Genomic DNA, 13,882 nt, shown 5'->3' with positions numbered 1-13,882 from the left:
ATGAATTAGCATACTGCGAAGGGAAGGATACTGACGAAGAAGGGAAGATAATTTAAGGTGAAGTAGAACGACAAGATAGAAGGCTATATCATCCTTGGAACCCTGTTTACATTAAGAAATATTATCCCTAAATGTAAGAAGCGAACAAAACTTATCAATAAAATATTTCTACAATTTTATACAAATGGATCCATTTACACGAGCAGATAAGACCTCAAGATTATGAGGCAAATAATGAATATCAAATAAAAAGTTTCTAGGGAAATTTAAAACCTTCGCCTAGGAAGGATGGGAACCCACGACATGCACCCTAGTTCGCATGAAAATGCAAGAGTCAAAGACCTAACGCATGTCGTGGACAATTCTCAGACAGAAAGCTAGGGGCAATGATAAGACCTATCCGCCGAGGGTCCCTTTTATGATGGCCTTCGGTAAGGGGTGCATAAATATGACCAAGGCGCCGACGTATTCGGTTGAGCTGCGGGTGCCTGGGACGTCTGGAGCGTTACCGGCCATGTCTGTCTGGCAAGTCTTGGCTACGATGCACTCGATCCCAAAGAAACCCCACTTAGGGTGTGACTTCGTAACTTCGAGCCTTATCGGTGAAGAGGATAAGAAGTCGCGAAAACAACTGAATGTCGTAATAACCGGATGGGAGGAGACAAACATGCATGTTAGGGTTAACCTCCTTGAAGGGGCACTCAGGGGGAATATAAAGGGATGGCACCCTCCAGATTAGGGAGCTGTGTGACCAAAAAAGACGGCAATGTCATGTGGCTGCTATTCATGGGAATAGATAGGCCTGTCATATTGTCGAGAAAATAAAACTTAGCAAAGATGTTAAGGAGAGGTTGATGGATTGCTATTCGCAAAAATAGCAAGCGCCTGAAACTTCACCGAAGAAATACCCTTCACAATAGGGTGAGGCGCAATAAGACCTTAACTAGGAGGCGCATTAAGACCTCATAAATAAGAAAATAAAAGGTAAACAAAAAATAGGCGTACACACTGGAATGGCGTACGTATGAAGAGCGTAACCAGAATACTCTCGTCTTGATCGGAGAAAGCTCAATAAGAACAAGAGGCAAGTATATACTTTTTATATTTTTTGTCCTTTTTTTAGCATTCTCATCTCAAGACTACGAAGTGCTTAAGGCATAATTTAAAAGCTAAGAGACAAGACATCAGAGAAAGGAGCACGAAGGAAAAGAGCGAAGTCGAAGGAATATTTTCACAACTAGAACACAAGTATATACTTGGGGTGAAAAGATTAAAGGCGGAAACAATAGTTCTAATTGACAAAATAGCAAGATCATAATGTACATATAGGATTGAAGTTTATATACATAAGCGAAGAATACAAGGGTAAAAGATCGTATTCTCTAATCATCATCTCCATCAGCCTCATCATCTTCATCAGACTCTCTGCCTTCGTCGGAAGAAAGGATTGGTTCGTGGATGGTAGGCTCCGGTTCCGGTTCGTCTTTTGAAAATACCTCAAGCTCCAGGGGAACGCGAGGAATATTCTCTGAGTCGCAGAATTCATTAAAGAGCCGGACCTTTTCATCTTGGACATTTCAGCGAAGCTTCTTTGCAAGTAAAGCTGCGTACTTCACCATCTTTTCAAGATCCTCGTTTAAGCCGCGGACATCTTCTTGAAGATAAGAGACTTGGTTCTTAAGCTTTTGCTCAGAACCTGAGATGAAGAAAGATAAGTAAGTAGGTTATCTGGAAATCTAAGGCAAAATCAAATGACTAAGAAAGGCAAACTTACGACGAAGAGCAGACGAGATGTTTTTCTCCTCAGCAAGTTGCGATTCTAACTGAGCGATACGAGCACTCTGGCGACCAATAAGGTCCCGACTTTCGTGAAGTTCCACGAGATGGGACATGTTGTGATTATGTCCCTAAGGAGGCGAACAAGAAAGAAATGAGTAAGGTAATGTTGTTAAGGCAAATAAGAAAGGAATCGGCTGTCACACTTACCAAACACAGCAGAGCAGCATGTTGTTGAATGGAGAGATTCAAAGAAGCATTCTGGATAAATCCTTGATCGACATCTAGAAAGGAATCAGAGCTCAAGGAGGTCAAGGATTCAGCAGCCGCGGATCTCAAGGAGGAGTTCGAACGAGTTGTCACGAAGATATCCCGAAGGAATTTCATATCAGGAAGATATGTTGGGTATTTAGAATCATCAACATGAGGGTGAGAGGAGCTAGGAGGAGGAAGGGCTAGTCCCAAATGATGAACTTGAGATAGCCTATCTACGTCTAATGTATGAGAACGATGTTGAGAAGGCTCCCGAGCACGAGGAGAGGTTGAAGAGTCATCCTAAAAACCACAAAGTTAGTAGATGAATCAAAGGGGAAAAGGCAAGACGCGAAATAGGGACGAACCTGAGCGGAGGAGGAGGAAACCTTTGAGCGAGCACGCTTTCTTGTGTTTGCAGCAGGGCCCACTGCAACTCGAGATTCCTCCCTCTGCGAAGTGAAATATTAGGAGTTGGATTAAGAAATTGAGAAGATATGACTCGCGAGATACAAACCTGAGCTGGAAGTGGCTTCTTGGAGCGTTCCTTTATCATGCCAGGAGGTGGTAAGGAGTACTAAGGCAAAAGGCAAGGGCGTTAGAGGGGTATACATTAAATAAAGGGAAAATTGAATGAAAAGTCAAACTTACCTAAGGGGGCATCTTGGGCCAATTAAACCAACCGGTTCATATTCGGCGAGGTGGGCATGCTCCGAAAGAGGACCGGAGCGAGGCACACCATTCTCATCTAAGCCCCACACGAAGGGACCTTCGATCACTAGAGGATACATCATCCAATTTTTGTCGTTGGATAAGCGAAGATACCTGTTCCTCTTTTCACCAGAAGGATCGACATCCAAAAGTAGTGCCTTGGATGGATCAGCTAAGATCTTACGGGTAAACTTCGCACTCCACTCTTGGTACGATCTTGTGGACAAGTACTGGACGAGGTAATTTTCCAGAAAAGATTTGACGTTATAATCAGCCGAAGGAAAGTCCGACCCTAATTCGGGAATATGAGAAGGAAGACCATTTGATCTTTGAACAAATTCGTTAGCCAAGCGAATAGCGTTCCCACTTAGCTGATAAACACTAGGGCGAAGACGAGCTAAAATCTCAAGGAATAGAGGATTCTTGGGATCATATAGGGGAAAGGAAAACCCTGCTCTTAACTGTCCAATGGTGACAATCATCCTCGATGAAGTCCAGGTTTCAGCCTGTATCCACCGGTAGTTTAATTCCATCAAATCAGTAGCAGTGATGGGGGAGTAACAGAGGAATCGATTGCGGGAGATACGGTGATTCCTACCGTATTAAGGTCGGTCTTAAACTCTTCATAGGTCCAAGATGTGGTTGGAGGGGGAATCTTTCTGGAAGCCATTAAAAACAGAAGAACAGAGCTTACTGGAGATAAAAGGGGAAAGGAGGAGAAGACTAAAGTCTTATATATATGAGAAGGAGGAGTATTTATACCAGATGACTGGTCAAAATGACCCACGACTGAAGAATATGAACCGGTAATCGACGGTTACGAGGAAAAGAGAACCACGTGGAAGACGAAGAAAGGGAGGCAAGACGGTTATCAAACTTCAGACGGTTCTTATTCTCCTCTCTTTATGATCGAGCAGAATAAGAAAAGGCAAAATGTAGTTACCAAAGTATAAGCTGACACGTGGCCATAAGAAGGCGCGAGAATCTGGTGAAAAGATTTTACTTCAAGCCCCGAGATTCGACGTCAGGGACTTGTCAAATCAAGTCAGAATTATCCTTATCCACGCGGCTGCGAAGTAAAGTTTGGGACGAGGTAACTCGCCAAAGGGGACGTAGAGCGCGAAAGGAATCAGATGTCCATTACGAAATGACCATGAAATGATGTGACTTGGCTTGGAAGAAAAGCTACCCCCACGAAGTAGATAAATTATCGAGCACGAAATGGGATAGGTGTCCCGACAAGACCACGTGAAGTCAACGAAAGATGGGGAAAACTTTATGGAATATGCTCCGGGCGAAGCATAAAGTAACCTCGGCGAGATGATATGAGTTGTATGCCACTAAGGTTGCTTAGGCCTATAAATAGAGACCTTTGGACAATGTAAAGGGGGAGAGATCTTTTAGAGAGGAAAAGGTCTAGCATAAGAGAGAGAGAGTTAGGGTTTCCTTATAATTCATAGGCTGAGAGAAGGGATTAGGGTTTCCTTGTAACCCACGAGTGTAACTTTTATTTCGCTTGAGATTAATAAATAAGTTTGAGTTCTACTGTTTATTATGTCTTAGATCTTGCATATTCTCCATTTGGGTGTGTTGCTGGATTTCCAGTAATCACACCTTCATCATATGATAAATACTCCCTCCGTCCCTAATAAGATGACCTACTTGGTTTTAAACTTTGTCCCATAAATAGATGACATATTTCACTAATCAAGGGATATTTCTAAAATTACCCTTTTAATTGATTATTTTTTCTATAAGAAATATGTATAATTTGATAGTCATGTTTATATTCGTTGTTTAGGTGTTTTAAAATGCTTTTCAACGGTATAAAGTTTATAAAAAACTGTGGTATAGTTTAAGAGATGAATCGTTTTTAAATTTTATTAATTATTGCCAATAAGGGTATAATTGTAAAAAATAGTCAAATATACTCCACTTTACTCTTTGTCTTAAAATTTATGCAAAATACAATTAGGTCATCTTATTAGTGACCGACGGAGGGAGTAGTTGTTTGTCTTGCAGCATTTGCCAACAAAAAAAACAAACTCACGCATGCATCAAATATGCGTCATCTACACAGTTTCCAAGTTCACTCCCATGAGCAGCTCCCACTGAATCTTATTTGCTTATTGCCGACGCGGCCAAGTGCCAACATAATTTTAGATAACAGGCGTCAAGAAGAGTCGAGACTAAATAAGAGGTACCTGTAACAGTCCTAAACGCGTCTCCATCTGACGGCCAGGATTTTTCATTTGTAGTCCGTTTCGTTTTATATGACACGTGTCAACATAGTATCCCCGAATTCTCGAGAACTGAACAATCATCGAATACAGTTCCGAGAAATTTTCCCTCTCTTCATTTGTGCCACCATCCAAACAAACCCTTAATTTTTTTTTCCCCGAAGCAACTTCATCCAACCAACCACAGTCCCTTATTCTCTCACATTTTGTTATGTCCATGGCGACAAGTCTTCAATGGAAGCCCTTATTACCTTCTTCATCTACATCTTCTACGTCCTCCACATCATCCATTTATCATCATCATCACCAGTGTTGTTTTGGTAACAATAATAATAATAATAGTCTTAATTTTCAAGTAAAATCAAGTAAGAAATTAAGAGGAGTGAAAATAAAAGCGTTTCAACGAAGTGATTTTGATGGATTTGCGAAGAAAGTAACATCAAAAGAAGCATGGAAAGATGCATGGAGGAGTGCTAATGATGGATTTGAACAGCTTGTTTATGATGCTAAGAAAGCTGCTGAACGTCTTGACCGTCAATATTCCATTTCTCGTCGTTTTGATTCTATTAAAGAATCTGCTCTTATTAAGGTTAAAGAAATTGATCGTGAATATGAAATTGGGCGTCGTTGGAACTCATTTTCCGTCGATTTCTCCAGGAATTCACCTAGGGTTAGTATTTTTAACCCCCTTATCTCTTCTTTCTAATTCATGGATTACTTTTCTTTTCTTATCTTATCTTTGAATTTGTTTCTTTACTTGTGCAATTTATAAAGTGTCTTAATTGAATTTTGAGGTGTCTGTTCTTACTTTTTTTCAAATCAAAGTAAAAGGGAATTTGAAATTAGGTAGTTTCCGCAGTAGTGTTTTGTGTAGAAATTTGCTACTGACTGGATACATGGAATGGATTAGTTATGATTGCTTCTTCTTTTAGATTAATATAAATAAGAATTGGATTATGAATTCATGTGATTATGAGAGATTTTTGTGATATTTGGAGCTGTTAGGGGATAAGAAAACAATGGATGCAGGAAGCATCATCTTATTTATGTTAATCTATTGATTCTTTAGTCTATACCCGTAGGAAAAGATTGAGAAAACCTATGATGATAACTTGCAAAAGTGTGCTGACAATAATTTTGGTTCTATGTAGCTAAGCGTTTAATTATCATGTTGCCTGCTAGTGGCTGTTTTCAGTTGGACGGGTGTTCAACTTTTGTTGTAAATTTACACTTCTTTTACTTTCAAGTTTGACATGCTGTCATTTCTAATTTAGTGATTCTTGGCTTGTGCTTGCAGTACAGGAAGCAGCTTAGTGACTTCTTGAATTCTCCGCTGGGAAGGAGTTTTGCTGTGAGTATCTCATAATTATCAGAACTACACATATATGGTTTATTTTTGTCAGAAAGAAGTGTATTTTATTGCATGTTGATGCTTTTCAAGCTAGCTGATCCTATAATATATATTTGTTAAGGTCTGCTCCAAAAAATTCAGTGTCTTTTACACAAGCTTTTGGTCGTACATAATTGATGTGTGAGAAGTGGTTAAGAATGAATGTTTAATTGTGTATGCTAGTTACTTTGTCACTCCCTTCATCATTTGCTTGTCCATAGGTCATGAGCAAGGAGTTAGATTTTTCTTTTCATCGACCCTCCATGCTACATACTGTTGATGTTGATGACATAAGGTTCAACAACCAACGTTTTGGGTCCAAAGGTGCCTTTCTCTGAGATGGCTAAACGTACTTCTCATTTTGAGCGCATGCTTCAAAGTTAAAAAATTGGTTAAAAGTTCTAGAGAATTTATGAAACATTTCACATTTCTTATATTCACCACACCTATCTCAATGTTGTCTCCAGTCTCTACCATCTCAGCTCTGGAACATCACCATTTTCTTGTGATATTGAATTATATCATGTTAGCATAGAAACATATATTTTGATTGCCACTGGACCAATGCTGACTCGTACTCAGAGTTAGTTCTATATCTGGCAAAACCATTTTTCCTGACAAGATCCTCTATTTTACACGGAGAGTACTATGCATAGTTGGCTTTACTATTATTACTAACTTGTTCTAAAGGTACACGGTGTGTTCCTCCTTGGGAATATCTGCATCAGCCTTGAGTAAATGACGATATGTAGCAATATACTAGTTCACCTGTAGTGTTATCTTAACAAGTGTAGATGAAATATGATTATTGTACACCTCTTTGGATGTTTTTTCAGCTAGGACCCGCTGTTGTAACCGTAATTCTTTACATCCGTCTTGTTAACTTGGATGCAAATACTAAAAGCCATCAATATGTTTTCAGATAACAGATTTACTCAGTATTCTTATAGCCAAATATGTCTTTAATAGTAAGAGTGAATAAATTATTCAGTATAGCACTGCAGAAGGCTCAAAATTCTGGCACTCTTATTTGTGTATCTCGTTCATGAATAGTTTCTTTCTCCTGCTGTTATCATTTGCTCACTTAGTCACTTTGTCTTTTTGGTTTGCTGCAGACAATTTTTTTCCTTTGGTTTGCATTGTCTGGATGGCTGTTTCGCGTCTTGATTTTTGCAACGTTCGTGTTGCCTATTGCTGCTCCTCTTCTCATTGGAACGGTTGCCAAGAACTTTGTGATTGAGGTACTTTTCTTATCCTACCTTATCTTACACGTGGCTCACTTATTTGAGAGACAGATGTTAGCGGTTTAATCGGTAACATGTGGATTACTTATTCGTGTTGCCTAATCTGCGGGTGGAGCATGTAAATCGCCTAGTTCAGTTAGTTATATTACATTAGTGGTATTCCAGTTTCTAGTAATGAGAGAAAGTATAGAAAGAACCCTGGCCCCTTACTCTTATAGATGCGTTTTTGTTTGATGAAAAAAAAAAACAATATATGAGAACCCTCATTTTGATACAAGGAAAGGATAGCAGGTCTTTGATGGAAGCCAGCACAGGCCCAGAAAAATAAATAACATCAAGGGTTATGGAATCAAAATAACCCATGTCAAAGAACATATTATGTAAAACCGCAGTATGAACTTAAGGCGTCCCCTTCCTTTTCCTAAGAGGGTTAGTAGATTATGTTTCCTATTCGTTATGTTGTGACCTTGTTAGTGCCAACTATGAACTTTCACTTAGATATTTATCTGACCGAGGAGCTTAATTTACAAGTTTTTGTTTAGTTGCAAGCTGTGTTGCAACGATACGGATACGGTATCGGATACAAGATACCAATACGCTACTATGATACACCAACTTGAAAAACTAAAATACGGCGATACGGCATGTGTTTAACATTTAACATAAATATATTATATATAAGATAGAAACTTAACAAAATACATACATGTGTTTGCATGATTAAAATATAATCTGTATGATTAACCTCACTGAAGAGAGAAAAAGTTTGGATAAGAAGGAAGAAAGTCTAAAGCAAGATCAGTGGACAGATTCGGAACTAATATTGTCACTATAGTTAAAACTTCTCATACAATCTAGTAAAATATCTAAATTTTCTAATATTTAGTCAAAGTTTTCTAAGTGAGTTGTATCTTGAAGTATTGGGAGTATTAGTACGCGTATCCGTGTAAATACGTATCGATACGGCTGATTTTTTTTAGGCATATCGTTGTAACACAGGTTGCAAGACCTTTGATTATGTATATACTGAAATGTTGGAGAAGATGCTGGTAGTTACTAATCGTTATTATGCCTTAATCTCATCTATGTAACAAGGGGGCCTGCCCGCAATGCAAGCGGAAGTTCGCAGGCATCAAGAACCAAGTTGTTCGTTGTCAAAGCTGTGGGAACACTGTGTGGCAGCCAAAGGAATCTACTACGAGTGACTTCTTTTCCAGAGGTGGTGGAGGCAGCAAGTTTCGTTCAAAGTCTGATCCAGACATAATCGATGTAGAGTTTGAGGAGAAATGAGTCTAATGAAAACAATAGAAACATCCAACATGCTCTTTTCTGTGCTGGTCTTTTGATTTTAGGTTCACTATAGCATCTTTTGTATTGTTTACATACTTTGTAAATGGAGAGTATTAAAATTAGAATTGCTGAAGTTGTTAAATCTTTGAAACTGTACAAATGTAAAACCATTTACATTTAGCTGCAGAATGCATCAACAAAGTTAATTCACTGAAATTTTGTTATACTCTCTCTACATATAGATTTTTACTCTTAAATTTAATGTAAAACGAAATAATTTTTTGTTCATTCTTCAAATTTGTGTACACTTATCTGAGGTGGTACAAGTCTCCGCTGCAGAATGAAAGTGGCCTCTGATAGCTTTGCTTTTTATACCCCGTTTTTTTAATCAATATATTTTGCTTTAGTGTAAAAATAAATAAATTATGTCACAATTTTTTGGGTGGGTGGAATTTTCCTATACCAGGTGGCATGGCAAACTACGGGAAAATGGTTCCGTGCTATGCTTTTTATCGAGTGACCGGGTCTATAGCGCCAGCGATAAAAAAACCCATCACTGGTGAGATAGCGAATATCACTCGGTGGAAAGTCTATTTCTTTGTCCCATATTGCGGGAAATTATTGAGATTAACGGTTATAGTACTGGACTGGAAAGAACCTTTTTTTTTTTGAACAAGAAAAAAAACCATTTAATTATAGCTGGAAATCTCCTGTAGATTGAGAGCTAAACTAAATAAAAACAACGAATACCACAAAAACGAGTCCACTGTGTCCAGTAAATGACACAGCAACACAAATGACAAATCATATCATATGAATGACAGTATAATACATGCATCCTAAGAATAAGTAAAATGAATGGTGTCTTCATCTTTTCATCAGGATTTTTTATTCTCTTTTACTTTTGTTTGGCTAAGTATACTTACACTTGAGACTTCTTAAGTTGCATACGACCGGAAACATCCTTCTCAAACAGACGTTCAATTAATTCATCCCAACTCTCCCTCGGCTTGTTCTTCTTGGAGGATCCACTGCTTTTATCACCACTACGAGCAGAAGAAGAGCTTCCTCCATCATCATCATCGAACGTTCCATATGGAGATGGAGCGAAGGCATGGGAAACAGCTAAAGTGATTGCCCGCTGCAGTGCCGCCTTATGTTCTTGAGTGTGTTCTCTTGCTAAAGTTTCTTGTCGCTCCATTTTCTGTTTCGCTGGAATCTCCATGAATTTATCCTTTTCCGACATTAACTACATCAATGATATTTCATTCAATTTAAGAACAAGGAAACATCATTAGCTACTGATGCATCGGAATCAACAGTTCATGCCAACAAAAAATCAATAAATTTCGTTTTATTTACTGAAAGAAACTGTGATGTTCCACTGAATATCATATCAATTTGTCCACAGTTGTAAAGTGAGGGTCCAAGTTTGTACATTCTTCGTCCTAATTAATCCTCTCTTTCAATCAAACAAAAGAAAGAAAAGAGGGTTCAAGGTCTGAAGATGATTTCCTACATAATTTATTTATTTTTTGTAATCCTCCACTGTAGGGATCTGAACAGGGGGGCCAAAAATGTAGAAATCTAGAAGAATATGAAGCTTTCCTTACTTTTAAAGCCCTCTCCGCTTCTTTTTCAATCCAAATGATGGCATGGTCCGAAGTGGCATGGCAGGAAAGAACTATGTGTTCAAACCTCCCATCCACGGGCGCTGCTGTTCTCACAACTGGTGGAAATCTTCCCAATCTGTCACTCAAAACCGCGTTCATGACTAACGAGGATAAATCATCAGAGTCTATATTATAGGATGACAAATGGATGTCACCGAGCTTATTGGTTTAATCTAGTTAAAACATGATTTTAACATCAACATTGTATACCACACTAAGATAAACCTAATAATGGTTTGCTAAGAAATAATTGATCGGCTACATGCAATTGCAACAAGGTGTTAGTCATGATTTCTAAATGCAAACTGAAATATCCATTATCAGTTGGTTAGAAATGCTAAAGGCTACATATTTCCTAGAGATTTACCCTTAACATTCCTTTGAGGCAAACTGTCAGTAAGAAACTAAGAACTAACAGACAAAAATTGCAACGCAAAACTTGCTCCCATCTCAGTAGGTGATTGATTATACCTGAAAGGCTTCCTCTCAACAATGTGATATAGTCGACCAGGGGCATACAGTCGTCTAGGATCTTTTAGCATCCTCTCTTCTGGTACCCATGTATCTCTCATGCACCTTAAGCACAATATACACGGCAAACTGTACAAGGAAAATATAACTAATTTGGTATAAACCAGATCGTGTTGCATATACTTCAAATTGTTCTTACTAAAATGGGAGATATATGAAGGATGAATAAAGACTAGATTTACCAGAAGAGGGACTTGAAAATATCTTCCAAGGGGGTGGCTGTCCGGGGTAAGAAATCATCCTGACTCAGAAAAGTAGTTTGCTATTAGCATCAAAGTATACATAATCACCACCACCAAAAGGATCATGTGATAAAAACTACGAGTAACATAACTGAGAAAGAAAAAGGTATAAGAAATAAAAATACAAAGAGACAATGGCAATATATGTGCAATCTGTTTAGGGTCTCTTAATATAGATAAATTGTGAGCTCAAAGAAGGTGGACATTTTCTGCTTCAATTCTTAGGTTTCACTCAGGACAAAGAAGGCTATGTACTAACTGCTTTCAAGAAAAAGGAAATGAAAAAAGAAGAAAGGAAAGTTGCCCCTAGATCCTCCTTCACATTTGGGTCACCATGAGCTGTTTAACCTACAAAGAATAAAGTATGACATGGTACTTCATATAACTGCTGGCAGCTCTTCACTAATTTTTTTCTAAACAGTCAGTCAATCAGAAGCAGAAATTACCCATTGCAAAATAGGAAACTACAGGAGTGACATAATAATAGGAACTCCAAGAAATTAGAAATATAAAGAAGTGTGACATAACAATTACAGGCAGAAACTTGTAAGGTCGCTTTAACAGTTCATCACGTAATGAAAAAAAGAAGCAGGGCAACAGTGACCTGAGCTGCATCCCACAGCAGGAAGATTTCAGACAACAAGATAGTTTCATCATATTACTGGACAACCTTTCATGGAATTGCTAAGGTATTTACTAATACGTGGTTCACAAAATCAAATAGCAGTGCTGTGTTATGTTATGTTGCAAAAACTATCCCCTCTTATTAAAACAATATTTTTGGTAAGCAAATACACACAAAAATGTTGGGCATACAAGTTCCTCTGCAAAACCAAGTGACATAAGTAAATTTTACTGAGAGGTGTTGCAAGATTTTCTATTATGAACTTCTTGGTCATACGATGATAACCAAAATACATTTCCTGAACTACTTAAATTTACATGTAACATATAGATAAATAGAGAAGTTTCTATGAGTACTATATCATGGCAATCAAACTCGTTCTACCGTTGCTTAAGAATCACATACACTTAACTGTCATACAAAATCTAAGGACTTCCAGGTGGTGACCAAAACTAGAAAGAAAGAGGATTGAGAAACTTGCCTGCAGCACAACAGAATTGATGATGTCTGCATATCTCACTGCTAAGTTCAGGGACATACATCTAGCTGGGGCTATAGCATAGCACCTCACTCTATGTCTGTCTATATCCCCTAGTCTATCCCGATTCTGCACCACCACAATGGCCAACAGTGCAGCCACCCCTGACCCAAGAGAATGACCCGTAAATGTTAGAGTATAATTTGGATATTTCTCCACCAATTCCTTCAAAATATCACACTCTGCTTCAAGAACCCTCCCAGCTGCCTTTAAAAGGCCATTGTGGACGTACCCACCATCAAATTTCCTCTGCCCGAGCTTGTTATCTAATAGAACAGCATAATCACTCTCTTTTGCCAAATTTAGACCCCTAATAGCAAGGACTATATCGAAGTTATCATGATCAACGTATATTATGTAAGGAGGAGCACCGCCACAGGTGTCTTTGTATGTCTTTCGAAGAATCAAACAATCTGGATTGATACCATACCCACCAGCTGGAGCCCAAAGAGGGTTTCGTATATCATCTTCGTATACGGCGAGAATTAATCGGCGAGAATTAATCGACAGAGACGAGGAACAGGCTCGAACTCTTCAACAGTAGCAATGCCCCAGTTCTCACTCTCATGACCTGCCGCATGAAGGCATCGTTTATATCCCCAACGAGCACAAGCCAGACAGTAGACACATTCCAGTATGGGCAATCCACAGATTATTGACATTTCAAGATGTTCCAATATGCAGTTAACGAATCCTAGAAAAACTAATTTAGAAACAACCGGCCTTCGCCTTTGGGATTGTAAAATCGTGGTTTCTTCTTCATTGATACAGAGGGATATAACGTTTTGTAAGATGAAATATAAAGATAAAACAAATTTTATTAAAATCCCGGAGGAAAAAAAATTGAGTACAAGTACAGCTGAATGGAATATGTATGAATCAAGAAAATAGATAGATCGGTATATTTAGAATCAATAACAATGTAATTATCGCAATTCTGTGAATCAAATAGGGGCACGGAATTAACGAGAGAGTAAGAAAATATAGAACCTTCTTGAGTTTCAGTTGCGGAAATGGACAAGGAAACCTCGTGAACTTTGAGGAACGCCCACTAAAAAAACATGGAGGAGCAGAGAAAATGGACATTCTTGGTTTGACCACAACTTCACATGTAAAATGAGTAGATCAATCGGGTGAGTTTATAAAAAAGTATATACTCCCTCCGTTCCACTATTAGATGACCTAACTGAAATTTTCAGAGCATCTCCAATACAAGGGATAAAGGTATTAAAATTGAATGACACTTAGGATTTAAGACTTTTTGCACCAAATTTCATCTCCAACACAAGGATCAAGGTCATAGAGAGAGATGGCATGGCTAAGTGGGCGTAATGGAGAAAGTGTAAATAAGACTTTCACTATGACATTGG

The 13,882-nt window shown here is 38.4% G+C and overlaps 1 protein-coding gene and 1 pseudogene across 1 annotated transcript; one reads left to right on the top strand and one right to left on the bottom strand.

The window, feature by feature from the left end:
* The first annotated feature begins 5,110 nt into the window (after positions 1–5,110).
* On the top strand, positions 5,111–9,126 carry LOC113297227. The gene is made up of 4 exons (XM_026545655.1): positions 5,111–5,649; positions 6,277–6,330; positions 7,485–7,610; positions 8,709–9,126. Exons 1-4 carry the CDS (start codon positions 5,191–5,193, stop codon positions 8,901–8,903), a joined length of 834 nt encoding a protein of 277 aa, XP_026401440.1. The 5' UTR covers positions 5,111–5,190; the 3' UTR covers positions 8,904–9,126.
* Positions 9,127–9,650: 524 nt separating this feature from the next.
* LOC113297226 lies at positions 9,651–13,604 on the bottom strand (annotated as a pseudogene).
* Between the last annotated feature and the right edge of the window lie 278 nt (positions 13,605–13,882).

Source organism: Papaver somniferum, chromosome 7 (genome assembly GCF_003573695.1).
Source record: "Papaver somniferum cultivar HN1 chromosome 7, ASM357369v1, whole genome shotgun sequence".
Lineage (NCBI taxonomy): Eukaryota > Viridiplantae > Streptophyta > Magnoliopsida > Ranunculales > Papaveraceae > Papaver > Papaver somniferum.
This window is presented reverse-complemented; position numbering and strand designations above follow the sequence as displayed.

Excerpts from the sequence above, each read along its gene's own strand:
- LOC113297227 (XM_026545655.1), top strand. The coding sequence starts at position 5,191 with ATGTCCATGGCGACAAGTCTTCAATGGAAGCCCTTATTACCTTCTTCA. Across the intron at positions 6,331-7,484 it reads CGCTGGGAAGGAGTTTTGCT|ACAATTTTTTTCCTTTGGTT; the intron begins GTGAGTATCTCA and ends GGTTTGCTGCAG. Across the intron at positions 7,611-8,708 it reads CCAAGAACTTTGTGATTGAG|GGGGCCTGCCCGCAATGCAA; the intron begins GTACTTTTCTTA and ends CTATGTAACAAG.